We start from the raw sequence: 21,898 nt of genomic DNA on the forward strand, positions 1-21,898 counted from the left end.
CTACTTTCTGGCTTTTGGCAGTGATTGATAAGAATGTCCTGTGCCAAAAAACATAACATGTAGGAGGTCTAAAAATAGGCTCGTCTCCCACCAGTCAGTTGGTCACATGAATAATGAGGCACATTTCTTTTTGCCCAGCTCCAGAAAAGTAACAGTTCTGGTTACACTAGTCAGACCTACACGAAAACCCCAACTTTAATGAAACACGTAAAAGTTCAGTGTGTCACCTCTACTCAGGGAGGTTTTTACAGAATTCCTGGTCGGGTCTGGTTCCTCCTTGTTTGATTTAGGAAATGAACATACAACAAGCGATTGGTGAAATATTTGTGCCGTTGCTCCTTCGTTAACTCACTGAATGTGGGCTTTCACTCATTCTTCTGAGAAAGACCATAACAAGCTAATTAAGTAATGACGTTTGCTTAAAAAAACACCCCGGGTGAGAAGTTAGGCCAGCGAGGAGGGGTCGAAGGAGCAGCATGTCGCTCGATCAGATGAGATCAGATAGCTGGTCCACCTTATAGGTCAGCCGTACATTATCACACAACCTACGCACTATTCCTGAAAGGCATAACTACTTGTATAAAACATTTTAGTTGAATAAACATCTTAAAAACAAATTCACGGATGCTTTGGCGCCAGTCTTGCAATAAACAGGCAGAAACCCTGTACACTAAAGCCCATTAGGACATATGTTTTTTCCAGAAACCACTCAGGTTTTTTCTACAAGATGAAAAATGTAGCGAAGCAAACATGTATTTAAAAAAAAGAGACTCGATTTATGTTTAGAAAAAACATCAAATATTAGAATATGATCTTCCATATATCAAAACACCGAGGCAGATTATTTAACACTGACATCAAAAGACTGAAAATCTTTACATTTTGCACAGAATCAGTTTCTTAAACACTGAATAAAATAGTAGCAGCAGCCGCAGTAACAGTAATACTAACTGTTTGTAAAGCCACAGATAATGAAGAGAACTCACTCCCTTCAGTTTGATTTGAAATGAAAGAGCTCAAAGTGGATTTGCCCAAAACTGCAACACTGGTCATCCCCCCTCTAAAGTGATTTCTTTAACTAATGAGTGAAGACGAGGCTCAGCTGACGCAACATTTGCAAATAGTTAAGAGAATCTGAAAAAAAAACAGGTCTCATTAAATTCCAGCCCACGTCCTGTGTGAGCCCAATGACCATGATAACTTTATGTATGTAAAACGGTAACTGCAAAAGAGGCCATCCATCTCTTGTGGTCCGGCAATGAGCCAGTGATGGGTTTTCTTTTGAGACCTTTGCTAATTCAAGGGTCGGAGGTCAATGTGGGAGAGCCTTTGAGGCCAAAGGAGAAGCCACTAGCACCCACCCACCCACAGTGGATGACCTGCAGCTTAAACAATGTGAGGTGGTAAGAAGCCAATATCAGGAGTGGTGATATGAGACCAACAGGATCAAATATATCGCAGTGTTTGTATTATTTGTTGCTGCTCGTCTCTGTTTCTCGGGGGCCAAACCGATTTATTAAATCTCTGCAGAATTCAGTTAGAGGTGCCGGCTTCAGGGAACAAACAAGCAATCTTTCCACCACGCTTGGGACCAGCTAAAACAATTTCCCAGACATGATGTTAAATGTTCTGTGGAGACCTGAGCAGAGCGAGCTTTTTCTGCTTTCAACAGCAGCCAGGTCGTTCAGAGCTTCTCCGGGGACCTTTCGGACGCGGGATAGTACGGCCCCTGTGTGTTTTAAGAGTTGTTCAAGGCCCCTTCGCAGAAAGTGATTTATTACCGGACTACAAACACAGAACACAGTGTGCCTGCCCCATTACAACATCACGTCTACATCACTCGACGGCCCTGAAGGTTCTGTTTGGTTTGGACACTGGAAATATTTGGCGAACCTCATCAATTGCACACTTTAAAAATATGAATTTGGATATACCAGAGAGAGAGATTAGCATATTTAAAGAATAATAATATTTACTGAACAAACACCCTTTTCAAGTCACTCCTTTAAGAATAGGGGAACCACTCTATTCCCTCTCAAGTGTGTTTTCCTTACTGGTGAGGCATTACAGCGAGGAATGCTTATTCAGCAGCAGCCCACTGATTGATTAATGTCAACTATAGCAAACTCAGAATCAATAACAGTGCAGTTAAACTCCATTATAGTGCAACAATTATAATATGAGTGATTAAATATGAGTAAAAAGCATTAGAGTAGCACAGAGCAATACATGGGGAAAGGTTGGGTCTCTAATAACGTAATTAACAGAAGTAAACACAGCTTCGTTATGGTTTCATACGATGTTGCCGGTGGAAGATAAGTAGCCTAAAGATACGGTGAGTTGGTATAAAATATATGGATAAATATATGTATAGGGAAGATCGGAGGTCTTGACTGCATGTCCAATTAAGCTCAGTCTGTCAGTCTGAGGTCACATTCTTAAGGAAATTGAGTGAAAGTGTCACACTGCTTGGATCACATGTCCAACAGCTAACCTCGCTGTCTTAAAAAAGCTCCATCATGTCCGGAGTTTGAATCATTAAGTCTTCTTTAAAATGCAGGAGTGCAGGACTTTTATGTATAAATGAAAGTCCATTAAAATCAAGCCCATCACCTCATGATAGACCTCTCTGTATTTCACAGTTTACCAGAGGTTTCAAATTCATGGCAACTTTGATGGAGTAGGAGGGAGTAACCGTAGTGACGGAGCAGGCTACAGCAGCCAGGAGTACGGCGGAGATTATGGCGTCACAAGCATTACTCTCACTGCCCGAGCTCTGCACTGCAAGTTTAAATCAGCCAACTCATCCCTTGGTCGCGAAACCTCGATCAGCATAAATATGAACGACTACATCATCGACTGAGTGCATTCCTGAACTTATGTGGAGCAGGATGTAGCTGAAAAGAGCGCTCTGCTCAGCTAGCCAGAGCGAGAATAAGGTTTAAAAAAGAGCTTTAGTCATTTGATTTTTGTATTTCAGGATCCATATATTGTATGGCGATGTTTTATGTGTCATTCCGCTGGATGGAGAGCACGAGGGACCGAGAAAAGGGAAAAAGACAGTGAGCGCATGCTGGCAGAGAACCGACTTGGTGAGTTAAGACAGAAAGTTGCCTCCAGCGTCATCCTTACTCTGGCTCTGCAGACATGGACCCACTGGGCCAATTTTTTTCTCTCTGCTGTGAGTCTCCATTTGAAAGTGAAAGGGTACATTAAAGTGCAAATAATATGTACTTGTATGTGATTGTGGGAAAGTCCCACAAGGCCTCTTGGTCTCTACGCTGTCTGCCTCTGCGACCCGCCACACAGGCTGACAATTTATGTGGCCGACGACAGCTCCCCCTGATCGCGCGCCAGGGCTCGGTGGAGGCAGGCCTCTAGAGCAATGGCAGCGCTACTGGCACTCCATCAAAACCCAGGAAAAATCTCATTAGGACTGCGGCTGGGTGCCTCCTGCCCCCCCCCCTACATCCATGGCAAGAAAACACCTTCAGGACTGCGACGTTTCGGAGCAGCGGTGCCGACTTCAAGTGGAGAGCGTCACACATGAAAGGCCATTTTAGCCAAGTGGGCAAGACAGGCAGTGACAGAGACATGGGAGAACGTGGGAATAGCGCCGTTGCTTCTCCAAGTACATGTCTGTTTCCCCCGGGCCATTCAAACAGGAGACGGCTGAGGTCACTGACACTCGCATAAAAGCCACCCAGCACAGGAACAAGGGTGAAACACAGCGCTACAGAAACTGGGAAGTGATCATTCTCACTTCATCACAGCTACAATATGTCATGCATCTTTTCATGATGGGTGTAGTGGACTGTCATAAAACACAAAGGGGACAGTGCATGTACATGTAATGCCTTTCTGTCCTTGTACCTGGTGAGTTAAGATACACTTAGCTTGTCATCGTGTCTCTGTACTTTGTCCCATAAATGTAGAGCACTTGGCGAATAAAATGATCTTGACTGATTGCGTCTCGCCTGGACAGCAGCCATTAGCTCAAAGTTTAGCGAATAACTTAATGGTGAAAACAGCTGTACGGCATGGGAATGTTTCAAAGGCCCGAGTGCACACACAGCCCCGATGTTAAAAAAACCCAAGAAGTAAAATAACACAAAAAAAAGAAACTCGTATTAGTTTTAGAGCTGCAAATTAGCTTATAGGTGTAGTGTTACTCACAGGAGATCTCAAGAGAGGAAATACCCATCCCCCCCCACCTCCTCCACCATCCCAAAGAGTAAACTGAGATACACCGGAGGCACTTTCAAAAGCGAGGCAGCACAACTCTGCCAATCTGGAGCATTGCCTATCCTGCAATGTGCGGTAAGTGTGGTGTTGTTGCTGTCGAAAAAAAAAAACCTAAACGGACCACCAGTCATCATCAGACAGCGCTTCAGTTTAAACCAGTCCAGTCTTCTGCAAGTTCTTAACACTGGAGTGCGCCGCACCTTCCAGCAACATTAAACAGTCTCATTCAAAGCCCCACGTAGCAGTAAAACATGACGCCCCGAGATGGAGCCAAGATAGAGTGTTGATGTGAGCTAGTGAAGCGCTGCGCTGCCTCTGAGTGAGAGCTTCAAAGGGGATCAGTTTTCACACATGAAATAAAGATCTCAGATAATCATATAGCATAGCAAAGCTGACGCAAGACGGTCCCATTTAAGGAGGGAGACGGAGGAGACGGGGGCCAATTTTCATACAACACCTACACGCTGAGAGCCGTGGCAAATTAATGTGTCTGCGTTTCTCTCCAGCCAAACAAGATAAATCTGTTTTGTTTTGTTTTTTTACAAAGCCACTATCAGGCTCATCATCACATGATGTATTGAAGGTAGTTTCTTGAATTCGCTCCAGCAGAACAGATGCTCGGGTCATCTAACATGTCCGTGCTACACAAGGAACCGAACAAATGCGTAAAAAACTGATCTCATGAGCAGTCCGCAGAGCCAAGAGGAAGTCATATCTGCGCTGTTTTACAATGCGATTTTATGCCTTTGATAAGACACTCCGCTGCCTTTCCAGAGGTCACAGACTGTAAATCTTTTTGATGTTGAGCCCCTTCGCATGCACCATTACTGAAACACAAGTTTTCTGGTGGATGCGTTTAATCTGAAGCGGCTTGCCGGGCATTTAGTGCGCAAGTTTTATTTTTTTCAGTACAAATGTGACACAGCTGATCGGCATTATTACTACGCAACACAGTCATGATTTAGTGGTTTCATCAGATGGGAAAATTGTACAAATATCATCAAGTGGTTACGACACCCAAGTTTAAAAACCACATGTAGGTCCCAAATGACCACTTAAGCTTTCTCTTTTGCGTCATAAGCACTACATCTCCCCGGATTTCTCACCACCTAGAGAGAGCGAGAGAGAGCAAAAGCTTGAGTTGAGCTGACACCAAACTGGACAAATAACTGAGATGTGAAGGCGGCCGACGTGTAATTTAACGTCTCGAGAGGGAGCATCAAAGACAGACACCTTCTCTCCAGACGCTGCGGCCCCATGCCTGACACCCCTCAGTCACGGCACACCCACTTCCCCCTCCCTGCACCCCAGGAAGGAAATTATAGCCATGGAGTCGGGATCCATCACCAGGCAGGTCGGAGGAAGCTGCTCTATGATTAAAGTGTGCACGGTCAGCAACACCAGGACTGCAGGGGTTTGAGGGAGGCAGCACATGCCAGAGGGCTTACCGTGTTAACTCTAGTTCACGACGCGGGTCATGCAGAGATTCCTCCACACACACAAACACACACACACACACACACACACAGAGCAGAGACACTTTAGTGATGTGGAAGAGAAAGCACACGGAGGCGGTGCGGTTCAGTGGAGTTCGCGTACCATATATTAAGCCAAATTATACTGTATGTCTGTGTAAATGAACTCTCTGACATCGCTGGATAATAGGCTGCAAAGACGTGTGTCCATGTGGTGTGTGAAAGTGTGTGCGTGTGTGTGTGCGTACGTTCATGTGTGATATTTTTGTGCGCGTGTTGTTTGCTCTCTGAAGTTATTTTCTTTTTTTAACAGAACCCGCAAGGGCCTTGATTGGATGCTTTATCCTTTTGTAGAGCGATAGTGCGCAGCCACCGCTCATTTCTCCACGTCAGATTTACATTGCAAACACTGCCGGTCACATTACCTCACCCACATCAAAGGCTGCCTCCTGAAAGGCTCAGTGGAATATTAGCAGAGATTTACAGCCCTCATCACTACGCTTCAGAAACATGCTGATCTGAAGTAATCTACTTCCCCCTCTCCCTTTTTTTTTGTGTGTGTTTCATGTGTGAAGTTGGCCAACACTTTAATGACCCATTTACAAAACTTTTACACCTGCAAAGATAAGCTTTTACAACTCATCCAGCCGCCTCAGGCACGAAACCCTACCTGTAACTCAAGGTAACAGCCTTTATTAGCTTTTGAAAAAATACATAACCACCACGGCAATTAACATTTATCACACTGTTTATCAGACCTTTATCTCAGCAGAGACAGGGGAGAGAGGGAGAGGATACAAGGTGTCAAGATCAAGAGTCGAACTGCATGATCCGGCCTACAGCAATTTAGAGACAGCGATTGCTGAGAGTGCTTTCGTTTTCCACACAGGAGAAAAACATCGGGGCCTCAACCCACGACTGTACTCTTACTTTCCCTTAAACTTGTTTGTAAAAATGAAACAGTTATCGGTACAGCTGATGAACAAAACAGGTATGAGTGCCAGCAGATAGCTATAGTTTTCAGGCTCTGTAGCTGTGGACTTATGTTGTCACAATACCAGAATTTTAAACTTCTTATTACAAAAAAACGACCAATACCTCTTTCAATATCACCAAAAAAGTCACGGAACAAAACCAAGACATTTGCAATCATGTTAGTATCTGTGAAGATATTATTAAGGGTTGAAAATCTGATAGGAGATCTGTTTTTTTGGGGGGTTTTTTGTATAGCTTTGGTACTTTTGACACCATCAGATGTATAATTAGCGAGACCGAATCGTTTTAAACAACCTCAACGTCGACACTACTGATCTTCAGAATCAATTCGACTAATGTAACCTATGCAACGATGCTCGTAAAAAGTCACACACTTCGCGTTAAGGTAATATTTGAGCAGACGGTGCAAGCAAAGCCACTTCTGTTTTTATCCTCAAGTTTCCCTGGGAGTCAGAGAGTTAACGGGGGAATCTGAGCTCGAGGTGAATCCTTAAACGTACATTCTCCAGCAGCCAATGAACTCCACTTTGGGACCTTGCATTCCCAAGAGGAAGCTACGGTTTGGAAGGGAATGGAGACAGCCTGTCGCTTGGCCTTGATTTACAGGTGGTCTCCGCCTGCCAAGAGTAACAAATCACAACATTATGGCCCTCTGAATTCAGAGGAGAGCTCAGGTCCAGAGAATGAGAAAAAGAGAGAGGGGGAGAAGGAGAAGGAGAAGAGAGGGAGTCTTATGAAAATGACACACCTCATCTCCAAAAGCTTGTGTGGTTAGTACAGCAATAGGATATCTCACCCTTCATGAAGGAAATGAGTTTGCTCTGGAGCCTTTAACTTCCTTGGCAGAGAGGGTAGAGCGGTGCTGCCGATGCGACGTGGGCTTACAGAGTGTGTGCATGCGTGTCAATCATTACTGCAAAAATAGGATGGATTATAGATTTAAGACAACTGGCTGGCAACATGCCTGCCTTCATGTGTGCTGTGTTAAACAGTGAATGTGCTTCACTGTGTGTAGAGGGTCGTGGTATTAAGTCAAAGCGCTCTTTGAGGGAGAGACAGTCCTTCAGTCGTCTGGGTGGCTTCAGACGCCAGTCTCAAGTGTTGCAAAGTGCAGGAGGAACAAAGTTTTTAGTCAGGAAGTCTACCTCGAGGGCAGAGGGAACGTGACAGCCACTTCAACCTTTAACCACATCCATAAAAAGAAGAAAGACTTCAGTCGCTTGTCATGTCAGCAGCTACACCATCTAACTCCGAAATAGGCTGAGACAATGGATGCTTCATGTTTCCAGGTGTATCTTAAACATTCAAAAGGTTTCAGTCGCTGAAAATTGTTGCTCACTTGTGTGTTAAGAGAAGACAGTGGACTTTCACCACCTTCATACCAAAATTAGCACGTACATGCAAGTGTTTTAAACATAGGCAGGGTTAGACCCGCTAAAAATAGGCGACTGACTCCTTTCCCTTTCTGTTTTTTTTTTCCTGTTGTGTCACGACGCCACAAACACTGGAAAACAGGGAACAATAGGAAGCAGCATGGAGGCCGGTGACAACGTTAAGGTGTTTACTTTTTTACATCTTTTACTTCAGTCTCTTTCAAACTCAACGCCGACAGATGGAAAAATCTTTGCGCAGCAGCGTCCTTAACTTCAACACTCGTCATAGCGTTATGCCAGAAAAGGGGCAACGATTAGCGTGTCCACCCATGTTGTGTTTTCACCACTGCAGATCAGAACTGGAGCTGAAAATGACCTGTGACCACTGCAGAGTCATTGTATTGAACCATTTCCCTTTGGAGACAAAAGCCAGATTTGAGTGGGTGTTAGTGGTTTTTATCAGACAAGCCCTCATGCTGGTAATGTTTTCTAATAAAGGGTATCTCAGTTTGCAATCAAAGTCTTCTCTTTAATGTGTTTTGTATCATCTGTTCTAGTCGGGACATGTTAGATTAAAAGCTGGAATGCAGAAAATAGACGATGGTTTTATCTTGTAATACTATCCGATCCACCGAACCAGTCCTGTAAGTTGTCAGGTTTGCATTGTGAGTGAAAATTCTGCAGTCTGGATGCGATCCAGCTACGGTAAACAATGGAACAGAAGCAAACTGTGGATGAGGAGATGTCATAAAAGCTAATCTTTATAATCAGACCTCCATAATTCTTCCAAATGACAGAACCAGCCCATCTTATTTCGCTCGCAGCCAGCTACTGAACCTCGTCACTGCAATCAACAGCGGAGCTCCATGTGGTAGGTGGCAGTTATGAAGACCTCTGATGTGTGCATGTTAGCCAGATGGAACTGACCTCAACACCAAGGTGGCCGTTCTTCCTCTCTGCCTATGCACACAAATGTCCACAAACTCACTCACACACACACACGATTGAAACACACAGGCACACGCACAGCATGTTTGGAGCAGACATCCTGCCAGCCACAAGCCACTACCTCCAAACATCCCTCACATCTGACCTTTTAACTGTGGACCTAAAATTTCTGTAATTACAGAGAGTGTTTCAACTTTGCAAGTAAACACAGCAGCAGAAATAGACACTTCAACTACTATATACAAGTATGCTGGTGCCAGGCGCAGGTTTCTATTCATAGCTGACTGGAATTAGTGGCTTGTGTCACTGCTCACCAAAATGAACTTGCAGCGGAGTCGGTTACTCAGCTGCAAACTGCTACCAAATTCGAGAGCCGATGCTCATACACACATTAACGTACAGCGCACGCAGAGACAGAAGAAACAAGGAACAAGGAAACAATTTATCAAAAGGCTAAAGTCTTAACCCCTGAATTCAATCAGCAGGCTGGTGGTTTCACAGCTCCACAGAATCTGTCTTAAATATAGGGTGAAATAATCACATCATCAACATACAGGGAGAAGCACTGTGAATAGTGGAAAAGTAAATACCAGACAAAGACTCCCTCCCTCAAAGACAAAGGCATCAAATTTGACATCTTGTTTGTGCTTCCAAATAAAACAAAAGCTTACGCAACGTTTAGTTCACTGTATGGAGAGGAGAGATTTAAGGGAAAAGGGCAGGCGCTTTTGAAAGATACTTGGCAGGTGATTTGACAAACCATCTCTCGATTACCATCGATCAACTCCAACCAATGAGATCAATAATGGGAGAGAGCTGCCACGAGCAGAGCCAGTTGATAAATCAAACTCCTACCGAAGCCAGCCGAGAGAAGAAAACATTGTTTCCATGGAGAAAAGCCTTCAGTGCTGTTCCTTGCTCATCTTTCACTGAAATAAACTCTCCAATAACTGATGCAATAGCAACATTATCACAGATATTTTCCAATGAACAGTCGCTTCTCTCGCTGGTCATCATGTCTAAACCACACCTGTAGCTGCCTGTAGTTTCTCACAGGATGCTCATTGGTTTAACCTCTATGATCAGCAACAAACGCAAAGCCTGAAGTCTGGCAAGATCAATTCGAATGTTGCATGATCACGTTCTCATGTGAATCCGGCTGTCTTGTAAGGTAAAGATTGTATGCTGAAACACAGGAATCTAGAAAATACAAGCATATGCTGAAGGTATCCACTAAAGACTTACAGAAGCCTTCATCCACGCATGCAGTTTTTCAAACTTGAGCAAGAAATCGGGTTGGGGGGGAAGTGGTGGGTTTGACGGACAGGGCAAATGGCCCCTTTGGGGGAGCGCAGGGTCGGCCTGCTTCATTGAGAGTCTACAGGGTGAGGTCCTCTTTAGGTTGTGGCACCTGTGGAGCATAAACACACCAGGGGAGGACAGCTTTCCTTTCAGCAGGGCCCCTCCTCTGTTTAGCTTTCCTTCCACCAAAAACATCCCCTAACAGACAATCCAGACCTCCTCCAGCCCTGGCGCCACAGGAAGAGCCGAAGAGCCCTGGAGCCTCCCATCTGTGGGAGGCACAATGCTCTCCCAACTCTGTTTACCCAAATCCACTTCCTCCATTCCCTCTACCTCAGGTGGCCTAAGAGCCCTGGTCACAAAAAGCTCTCAAACACAGGGAGAATAAATACAACCGCACGGCCAATGAGAAGCTGTGGAGTCCATCAGTGGCGTTTCCCTTCGACCAGTTCGCAAGAAAAACAAGTGGAAGGGCATCACGCTGGGACTGTGCGTCTGTTAGCAGTGATAAATGGATTCACATATTAGGGTAAACAAATGGGTACTGCGAGTATGTATATTACATAAGTGTGCACGCACGATTCCCTCCAATGTACGCACTCTCGTGAGAGCTTGATAGCAGCTTTATGCAGATGTTGATCACACCCTATCTGAGAGCCACTTTGAGTGCTCAGTCAAATTATTCAGCGCTTACTGCACGGGCCAGAGCGCAACCCGCAGGGGAACCTGATAAACAAACAAGAGAGAATTATTCAGGGTTTAAACACTTAAACACCCACTTCAGCAGAGCCTTTTAAGTGGGTGATTAAAATGGGCACTGAGCTTCCACAGAAAGCTCAGAGGAGCTCAGCACCGCCACAGGAGCCCGAGTCACCTAGAGTTTCCTCGCAGACCCACACACGGGCCTGTCAGTCCCCATCTATAACACATGTTCAGAACTTTTATTCTGGGGGTACAGACACACACGACTTATAGGACTGTAGAAATACAGTTCGAAGTACAGACCGGCGGCTTACTGGAACACTCAATGAAACCGACACTGCTAGATACACCTGTGCTTCAAGTCTAAATGCCTACAGTGAATGTGACGATTATGTAATAATAGGAAATATCACTATGCTACTGGACTGATCTTCCCCTCCATGTAATTTGCTGTAATAAAAAAACGCTAACACATGGTCTTTCTCATATTTGTATTTCTTGAAGTGCTGCCTTTCATCGAAATCAAGATTAATCTATCAGAGGAATTATATGAAATGTACATGCCTAGTTGTAGGAGTCTTTGATCTACCATATTGAGTGCATGAAAACCAGCCATTATCTATCAGCCAATTAATTGCTCTCCTTTCCAACTTGATATTTTCAAGTGAAAAAGGGGGAAAGGAACACTTTCCTGAAGCTTTTTCAGAAGGCATTAGCATGTCTAAGGCACACACATCAAAAGGTTGGAGATATGTAAGCATTACGGCAAAGATGATGATGTCAGTTAAATTAACTCTATTTCTAGATGGATTATCTGCTCAGAGTATCACACCATTCATACTACACGCTAAGCACATGCTAATCAATGGGAAGCCGTTTCAATGTGAGGCCAGTTACAAAACAAAGACAAAGTAAACAGCCCAACATCCTAAAAAACTAACCATTTCTCAGAATGGTGAAAATAAATGCCACCCTCAAGTGTGGAAGGAAACCCTCCAGCCTAAATGCAACTGTGAAAAGGGTGGTGAGAGACACTTTGATCAACAGCTATCCGTCGCTCCAAACTGAGCATATATTTGGGGAAACAAAGCACAATCTCAGCTGCTAATCCCCTGAGATTTAGAGCACATTCCCCCAGAAGCCTTTGATCTCTGGAGTGCATCCGTACAGCTGACTCCAGACACACTGCACACCCACATGCACACGCATGAACACATTTGCACATGCGTGAGCACCATTTCTCTCATCCTATTAAGATGCCAAATAAATGGTTTTTAGTCATAATGACACGGACGAGTGGCAGTTTATCTTTGCTTTTAAAAAACTTTAAACATGTTGTGATCCTAAGTATTACCAGGAAGAGACCTCTGCAACTAGACAACACACATTCAATACTGCATTTATTCATAATTTATTCATAATATCCAAAAATATATCCAAAATATATCGTGGTACTTCCTCTTGAGATGCGATTATTGATACGCTGGCGCCAAAAACATGCCACACATTGAATGATGGCACATGGAAACATGGAGAGGGTGTGTGTGATAAAGAGGCACTGGATAGATATTGTGATGTATCATTAGATGATTGCCTCGCAATGTATCGATTATTGCAGAATCGCTGTAGAGTGATACTATCGTTATCGTGGGCAATGTATCATGAATCGTATCTTGAGTTGCTCTGTGATTCCCATCCCCAGATCACAATTGTCTTCAGCCAATATAGAAGTTGGCAGATATTATTGGCCAATATTAGCCAATCAACGATATATCGTATCGGCATGAATGTTATCCAATATGCACAGATATTGCATTTTTTTTTAGAGATTAATAAGAAGAAGTTTGTTGTTTCACAGCACTTTAGTGTCATTTTCAGCATAAAGTTTGTTGCTAAACTGTAAAGCATCCTGCGTCCATTACAAGCTTTTGTTACAAGGGTTTAATAATCACATTTGAGGTATCATTGCAAAAGTGCATGTGTTTCAACATCAACATTTTTTACTCCCTAATATCCGCATCGGCATCAAAAATCACTCCACAACAGTCCTCGGCAGCACAAAACTCAGGATGCAGTGATGATGCCCCTGAAAATAGTGTTGAGGGGGTAACTTGCCAAAATCCCCACAAAAAAAAAGGTAACAACTGCTAGTTTGTCTACATTAATACAGTTAGTGACCAGGTTAGGGTGTGGGTGGGTAATTTGCCATTTTCAGCATGTAGGTTGCTAGCTCCCGTAGAGACGAGGATTTTAAAAATGCAAACACACAGAAAGCGGATGGGGAGAAGAATATCGTCATTGAAATATACCGCCAATGGCAGGCTTATACCTCCAGTCTACATCCGGTAATTCAGACAAAGAGAGATATGAGATGCTTAAGTGCCAAAAAAGAGAAAGGTGGATAAACCTGATCAAATGTCTACATGCCACTGGAGCTTTACCTTACTCTAAACCACTATCATTCTTTCACAGAAATCCTCTCCAGAAGGCTTCATTCGCAGCAGCCGAGAGTTATCCGCTCCGCTTTGTCACACAGCAGAAACTCCTGCAAGCTTTGAGTAATCTATGTGACATACGATGCCGGATGTGACATTAAAGCCACCTGCACGTCCTCGAAACCTACCAGTCCCCCAGCTACGCTGACGTCAGCCGCCAAGACTTCCACCCCATCTTCTCATGGGAAAATTTTAAAAAAATTCACAGAGCCCCTCTATGGCCAGGTGCTACCCCTCCTCCCCAAAGGCTAAAGGCTTTTCTTCTCTTTAGAGTGTGGCTCCAAACTTTTTCTCCCAGCCTCTTCAAAGAGCAACAACAGGCCCCTGGTCCCTTGGGAGCACAGAGGGGGTAGAGCCCGGTGGGAGAGGGGCATACGTCACACACACAGCACGCACAACAGGCCAGCCGGTGGGAAAAGAAAACGCGCAGGGGGACGACAGAAAGAAGGAGAGAAAGAGGAAGAGGAGTCTGCATTTGAAAGGTGCTTTCAGCTTTCGAGACAAGGGCCCTCGCTTTGTGAGAACGACAAGGAGAGAAAAAGCACAACAGCAGAAGCGAAAGACGAAGGGGGCGCAAAAACCTGCCATGTCTTTTATCAGACTCTGAGGCTGAGGGAACGCGTTTAAAAGCTTTAGGCCTACTTCCAAAAAGACCTTTCTACTTTAAAAAAAAATCAAAGTGCTGGCAACCGACTGAGAGACAAGGGGGTTGGGGGCAGAAGTTTCACTGTGATTCACTTTTTGAATTGCATTCTGTCGTCAGATGTACCTTTTCCTTTTTGTCTACGACTGCACACAAGCTGACGGAAAACTCAGTTTGAAAAAAATATATAAGCTTTGGAAACGGTGAGAGCTCGGGAGGACTGGAGGTGGCTTTTTTTTTGCTCCGCAGAGGGTAGGGCTTCACGGCGAAGGAGGAGGAGCCATCAGTTTCACTACAAACACCTCCCCGCATGGCCTACTTCAAATGCAGTCTCGTTTCATCAGCCACAACCAACACAGGGCCACAGGGTAAACTCAAGAAACAGATGGAGGCTAGGAGGGGAGAACCAGGAGAGGGGGGAGGGGGACTTTAAGAATAGGAAGGGGGTAACTCTAGGAGGAAAAAACATTAATATTTGTTATTTCTTCCTACATGACAGGCTTTTCTTTCATCTAACGCCAAGAGAAGCAACCTAATAAACTAACCACCAGAAATTTGAACTTCCAAGTCCTGAGTTATAAAAACCTCCCGCCCTATCCGTGTCTGTGTCGGCGACATAATTCTACAGGGTGCACACAACACATCAAATTGATGGGCAGGTGAAGACACCGCGCTGTACGCAGGGGAGAGAGTGTGCCGAGGCTCACATGACCCGGACCCTCATCTGTTGAGAACCCCAGAGATCCACCTGCCTGCACCACTCACTCACTGTCTGTCTGTCTGTCTGGCTGGCAAACAAACTCATGAATGGGTGGGAGAGAGTCTGCATGGAAACATCATTAAGCCTTCAGGTGGGGTCTCAATCTATCCGTGCACCCTCCAATCTCAGTCCTTAAACCATTGATGAAGACAGCTCCTCCAAGCAATGACCTATATGAAACCGGCATTGTTTTCCTACAGGGAATATGGTTTGGAAAAGATCGGATCAAAAGAATTCCAAGCGTGGACTCCCTACTGTTGACACCCGACCCACATTCTGCTGGACCCTGCTTCAGCTGGGAGGGGGGGTTCAAAGAACAGCGTCTATAAATAACTGTCTCACCAGGTACTCTATACAATATAGACAGCTTTTAAAGCTAAGAGAGTTTCATTCACATTCTCTCACCTCAGAGGTTAGCTTCTGTTTTTATCTGCGCGCACAGCAGGGTCGAGCTTTGAAACTTCTCACAAAAGCGTTAAGACTTCTAATACCGCTAAAGCATGTGTCGCAGAGGGCTAAAGAATGGTTCATAATTCAAGGTTTGAGATGATTTATTATTTTAAAAGTATGTCTTCTGAAGTTAAAATGATTTTCACACATGGAATTTAAATCCATAAATGCTCCGGAAGCTTTGGGACCTAATAACACGTCTTCCATGGGAACAAAAGCAGCAAATAAAACATTTGCCTGCACTGTTCAAACATATATAAATGTTGAAATCCTAATATTTGGTAAGACAAATGTAAAAAAAAAGATCTCTGTATAAACTAAAGTTGCTGGTTTTTTAACTTCAGAAAAGCTACGGACAGTTACCGAATTTGTTGCGTTTGGTATTTCAGCTCTAAACTCAGAAACTCATATCTTATTGATGAGAACATTTATTTAAGGTGCAGTGAAGATTTGTGCGGGTACAAAAACACAGAAAGTCTCCAACTAGCAACACAGATGATCATCAAATCAACCACGTGGGCAGCCTGCGCAAGAACTGACGCTTTGTGACGTCCTTATTTGACACCTCGACACTACCCGAACGACAAGAAGCAAACAGCTGGTTTAAACTTAAAAATTAAGCGTTAAAGATCTTTAATTCACTTTATAATCACGAAAACAAAAAGGGAAAGGCACTCAAATAAATATTGATGGTGGAAACACCTTTCTTCTTCTGCTCATTTTTCCCTCTGAGCTGTGAAAGCCATTAGGCACAGACGCTTGAATTATTTATACAAACTGAGCTCCACTAACTCTTAATTTTTCAAAAAACATCCAACCCTTTCAGCGGGGGGCTCCTCTTCCATCCTGGGCCGACACTTCACACATTACTGTTATTGGGGAACAGAAGAACATGTTTCCAGGAACAAAGAAATGTATATTTGTTTGTGTGGTAATAATATCTGGTAATTGCATCGTAATAACGGGGTTTTAAATGCTCCCACAACCATATGAGCCCCACTCAACATACGCAACCATGTAAAGCGGCGTGGCTTTTTTTGCTGCAGCAGCGTCGACATGCTCGAGAAAATAAACATAGTTTCAGGTGTTTCTCGTGGAGCCGATCCTCAAAAAACGGCCCGCGGGCACAAAGCCTGCAGTGAGCGGGATCTTATTATTATATGCAACGATATGAAAACTCATATGCAGAAAAAGATGTCCGGGATAACTTATAATTAATACATCCCCAGCAAGTTGACTGTTTTAGTGCACTGGTGACATTTAAGACGATAAAGTTGATTGTTAAATTGTAAAATATCCTGCCTCTGTTACATGTTTTTGAGAACCACATTTGAATGATCATTGCAAAAAAATGTGTGTAAATCGGCCAATAAACCAATATCGGAATTTTTGAAGTTCGTAACATCGGCGTGATCGGAATCTGCCCAAAATAAATCAGTTAACTTTCAAGCTCGAATATGAAGAAGCTCACCACAGTTTTGGGCACACATCAGGATCATGTGTGTATCATGTAAAGCTGTACTCAACACCCCGATGTCTCGTACCACACTTGATTGCTTGCATGTTACCTCCGAATGCAGCATTTGTAAAAAGGACCACTACGCCTCTCCTCACTATCCCACAATGCAGCACCGTGACTACCAAAAACACCTTGCTGCACACCACAAAACAATGGTGGACTTTAGACTGGATTTTTGGCGGGAATCAGGAAATATTTCAGTTGCCCGAGACTTCCTCAAGTCTGGTGTTTGCTTTCTCCTCACCGACATGCTGATAAATCCTCTTACCAGCAGCTCACTTTTCTTCAAGAACCCAACACAACGTGTGCAGTTGTCTTACTTGCATGATAATCAGTTTAAATGCATGCTATACCGTGACCTTTTACAGCAGAACTGCTGCATGCTGTAAAAGCAAAAAGGTTTTATGGTCATGAAAGAAATGAGAATTGCTTATTTTGCAGAGCAGCAACATGCAAACGATGATACGATTCTTGAAAACTGCGAGCAACTTAAAAGGAGCTGTCAAGTGTAGTAAAGAGAAACCATGCCTCACAACATCACAACAGAGTATTACAGTTGGTCCTCCACTGTGTTACAATGCAGGAGATCCTGGATCCCAGGCTGCCTTTAACAGATAGATGCATTTTCTGTTCAAGGTGTCTGGATCGTGGGCGGAGGAACTGATTTCCCTTTTGTCTTGATGGATTCCTCAAACATGCTGCCTTTGAGGAAGGCATCGCTAACCAAAGAGGCTTAAGGCTCCTCTGAAGCAATTCCAAAGGATTTCCTCACTTGACAACAACAGCACAGTGTTTACGGCAATGCCAAAATACAAAACAAGCATGACCTCCAACATTTCTCCCCAGCCTTTTACAATGCACACTTGTCAGCAGACTGTCACACTGAAATGCTTTCAACTCAGGCTTGATCTATTGTTACCTTTAAAGAAGATCAGCACATAGGCTGATACCAACATTTGTTGCCTACATGAGCAGATGAGAGGGTTCTACCAAAGGACTGTTATAAACCCATGGTTTCATTTTGTCAGCGTGAAACAGTAAACGGAAAGACAAAGACTGGAGCAGACATAAAACTGAGATGTTGCGTCGTTCACTTCAAGAGTGCCAGCTTTGTGTACATAGATTATACTGCTTCACATTTAACACATACGAGCGGCCGACATGAGGAGATTCCTGCCCTCGCTACCACCTCAAAAGTTTGTCCATAAACAAAAGCTTTGAGAAAGTTTGCGCTGCATTAAGGACGGACTTAAAGGGGCACTACGTAGTTTTAGGGAAGAAATTCAAACTCAGAAATCTGTGTTTTGTTCCATAACTGAATAAACATGCAGTTCTCAGAGGAAGAAAAGGTCCCCAGAACACTGTTTAAAGGTAGAACGGTGGCAGGGTCCGCCACATATCGACAAAGTTTATCCTTTAAAGTCAGTTCCTTTATTAATTTTATTAAAGTTTTTTTGTTTTTACTAAGTTTGTTTGGGCGTAAAAAAAAAACTGTCGATGAAGATCTTTCAGTCTCTTCCCAAAAACTACATAATGCTCCTTTAAACTGGAGACCAAATGCATGTAAAACTAAGACAAACCAAACAAATGATGAGACACACGCACATGGAGAACACTTTCTAATAGGCTCTCTACTTCCACCTATAAATACGTGAGCCTCGTGGGTAGCCTCGTACTCACCCGTGCAGTCAGACCGCAGTTATTCTTGTGGTGACAGTCCCGTTGCTCGAGGCGAGAGCTCGTGCAGTAGTATTTCTGCTTCACGAGCCAGTCGTCGATTCCCTTTCTGGCCAAACAGGCATTGACTACAAAACTGTCGCCTGGAACAAAGAAGGGGGGCATTATTATGTATATATATTATATGTATTATTATTATTATCATTAGCAGGCACAAACTACATGTCCTCATGCTACACTCATGTTTTCCATCTTCACAGAGTCGGACTCTGGCGCTGTAACTGTTCACAAACTGATCCCCAAAATATGTGGAGACTTTATTAAATAAAAAATATATATAAGATATGAAAAAGAGGCGCGCTTACCTTCTGGGCTCTCCCTCGGTTTACAAATTGCGGCTTGAGAGAAAGAAAGAAAGAAAGAAAGAAAGTCAGAAGACAATGAACAGTGTTACTCGAAAGTATCGCAGCAGCAGCAGCAGCAGGAGGAGAAGCAGCAGGAGGAGAAGAGGAGCTGTGATTTCTCTCAGGAATAAAAAAAAAAAAAACAAAGCTTACCATGTTTCGAGTGCAGTTTACCCATTTTCTATGCATCGAGTTGGAGTTGAAAAACCATCAGAAGAAAATATAATCCCAAAAGAAAGAGACCGGACAGAAAGCAGAGCTGCGATATCCAAGACAAGAGAGGAGCGTCCGTGGAGACCGAGAGCAGACACACTGCGCTCAGTACCGGACCGTGTGAGTGGAGGGGAACCAGCGAGCGTCTGATCCGGAGCGCCGCCGCCGCTCACAGCACACAGGACGGTGCGCGACTTCCTGTGCGCGCCTTCAGAATAAGACGCGCAATGGATGAGACGCGTTGACGAAAATGCAGGTGCCATGTGGTCAACTGCAGCAACAGTAAATGATTTTATATAATTTACTGTATTAGTCGAGCATTGTGCGTGCGTAATACATGAAACCAGAAATATCACTGTACACTAAGATTATTCTTTACGCTTTAAATGTAAGAAATTGTGCATTTTAACTTTCAGTAGTTTAGTCCAACGATCTGATGAAACAAGAAACAGAAACAATCCCAAACTAGCCCATTCCGAGTCAATTGTGTGCTTTTATTGTGAAATATAAAGTAGCAACTTCCGGTGAGACTTTGCTCAGCTCCCCCTCCTCTCTCGTCACTCTTCAAAGAGCAGAAGAGGCGTCAAGTAAACCTTCGTTTCAAGCGCCGGAAGATCAGGATTTACACCTCAGCCCAGACTGCAGGCAAGTGGCTTTAAAAGCACAAACACTGTCATTTGTTCCCCAAAAATTAAGATCCTGGCTCCTCCAGAGGTTCCTGCAGGGGTCACATCATCAGCTCAGATGATTTCAAGCCACACCATGTAGTTTGAAACATCTGATTTAAGAGCAAAATGTCATAAACGTCACAGAAACATAGGAAGTTTTGTAAAAGTGTGTCTCAGTGTAGCAGAGATGATGATTCCTCAGTGGACGGACCAGCAGACGATTCAATCTCTCTTTGGCTCCTCTCTTGACCTTTTAAGATGAAAGTTTTCGTGATAAACCACACCGGCGTGAATGCACTGAAGACAGGCTTCCACGGGACAAAAATCATATCGTATTTTGGGTTCTGCGGTCAGCCTGCGTCTGTCTGTTTGGGGGTCTGCGACATGAGGATAAGGTTTAGAAATCACAGTCTCGTTGGACTGAGGCAGCAGATGAAAGCCGGCTAAGATTCTTTTGAAGTCTTCAGTAATATAATAAAAGACAGAAGCCACTGTGCCACGTGTCCTGCCAGGCTCAGTGTGACAGTCGTACATATACACACTGTATGGCATCATTCTCTGGGAGAAAGCATTGATAAAAGGTCCAGAACTTCTTAAGAGACACCGCATCAATGTTTAATCGTCACCTATGCATTGCTCCAAACATGAGTGTGACTGCTGAATGATCCCGGATTAGCATTCGTCCCCTTTTTTCCACTGAAATGCAGAGAAAAACCTCAAAGAGAAAATTCATGCCATGATTTGGAGAAAAAATAAATAAAAATGCATTTGAAAAAAGTATTTCTGTGAACTAGAAACAAGAGAAGTGCATCTTCACAAACAGGACATTTATATCAAGAAAGGTTTTCTGAGCGCTGTCAGCTGGTGCAGGTGGGTAGTGCTGCCTTAAAAAAGCTTGTGCTTTTCAGTGTTATCAATCACATTTTTTTTTTAAAACGAGAGAGAGAAAATAACACAGTGTTTTTCGGAAGCCATGTCTAATTTTAGAGCCAAGCTCTTCTCTTGACATTTCTGTGTCATGGTGCATTTTTTGCTTTTGAATCTAAAAACAGCAGATTAAAATCTTAGGGGGGAGGAGAATCTGAGGACAAATCTTTCAACATCTGTAAAAAGCAAATGAACCAGCGCTGCTTGGATCGCAAAATATATCACCGTTTTCGTAGATTGGCTTCCGTGTGGTTGGGTGGTATGGCCTCTAAATTATCATGGGCCTCTACAGCCGAGGCTGTGTTTAAGTTTATAGGTCTGGTTTTCCCTATCTGCATCCGTTAGCCTCCAGTACCTATCTGTCTATCTACCATGTGCACCAGCAATTTTCCATATTCAAAGGCTGTAGCTGAAGACCAAGCAGCGTGACAAGGCCGTCTCATTTCGAAGGCTCCTTCAAATGCAGCCGAGGAATGCGGCCTTCCTTTCCCGTGCCGTGACGGATGCAACCGTCGGATCCTGAGTGGTCTACCCTATCCCGAGATGCACTGGTCACTGGTGACGGTTGGATTTGTTTGTCCAGAAAGCAACTATGGTGGACGCACTTTTAAATTTGCAAGTCTTGGGTTTCAAGCCACTCGAATAGCTAACGATACAAATGTTAACAAAACAAGGGACCTTGGTAAATGTGGCCCCCAAATTGAGACACAACTATTGTGTGCAGACAAGTTAGCAACTTTAGACTCAAGAATGGAATGAGGGTGAAGCCAGGGTTTATTTGTTTGGGTTTGTTTTTCTTAAACTACAAAAAGTTAAATCATAGTCAGATGATAGCCAACGGGTTGATTACATTTCAGCCAATGCTTTCCGTCTCTTTTGCTCTCCACACAGACTGTTTACCTACATGCAACCAAACTCAGCTCAAACATAATTTGTCAGTACTTCCACTACTGGTACTACTTTGGACTACAACTGGAAATCAGAATGCTTCTAATACCAAAACCTTGTTACTTGCCTGTACAATTGTATGCAGACGTTTGTTTGTAGAGATTACTCTAGTAGTGAGTTTGGCCATTCATGATTTCTTCTCCCACAGGCCTC

The 21,898-nt window shown here is 43.7% G+C and overlaps 1 protein-coding gene across 1 annotated transcript in view; it reads right to left on the reverse strand.

The window, feature by feature from the left end:
• nkd1 (NKD inhibitor of WNT signaling pathway 1) overlaps positions 1-19,269 on the reverse strand; it is a 34,647-nt gene extending 15,378 nt beyond the window's left edge. The window contains exons 1-3 of the mRNA XM_073463815.1: positions 19,143-19,269; positions 18,951-18,983; positions 18,589-18,728 (exon numbers count right to left, since the gene is read on the reverse strand). Coding sequence (XP_073319916.1) covers positions 18,589-18,728; positions 18,951-18,983; positions 19,143-19,167 — 198 coding nt within the window. The 5' untranslated portion in view covers positions 19,168-19,269. The remainder of the gene's footprint in view (positions 1-18,588; positions 18,729-18,950; positions 18,984-19,142) is intronic.
• Between the last annotated feature and the right edge of the window lie 2,629 nt (positions 19,270-21,898).

The sequence above is a fragment of the Pagrus major genome, chromosome 4, assembly GCF_040436345.1.
Source record: "Pagrus major chromosome 4, Pma_NU_1.0".
Taxonomy (NCBI): domain Eukaryota; kingdom Metazoa; phylum Chordata; class Actinopteri; order Spariformes; family Sparidae; genus Pagrus; species Pagrus major.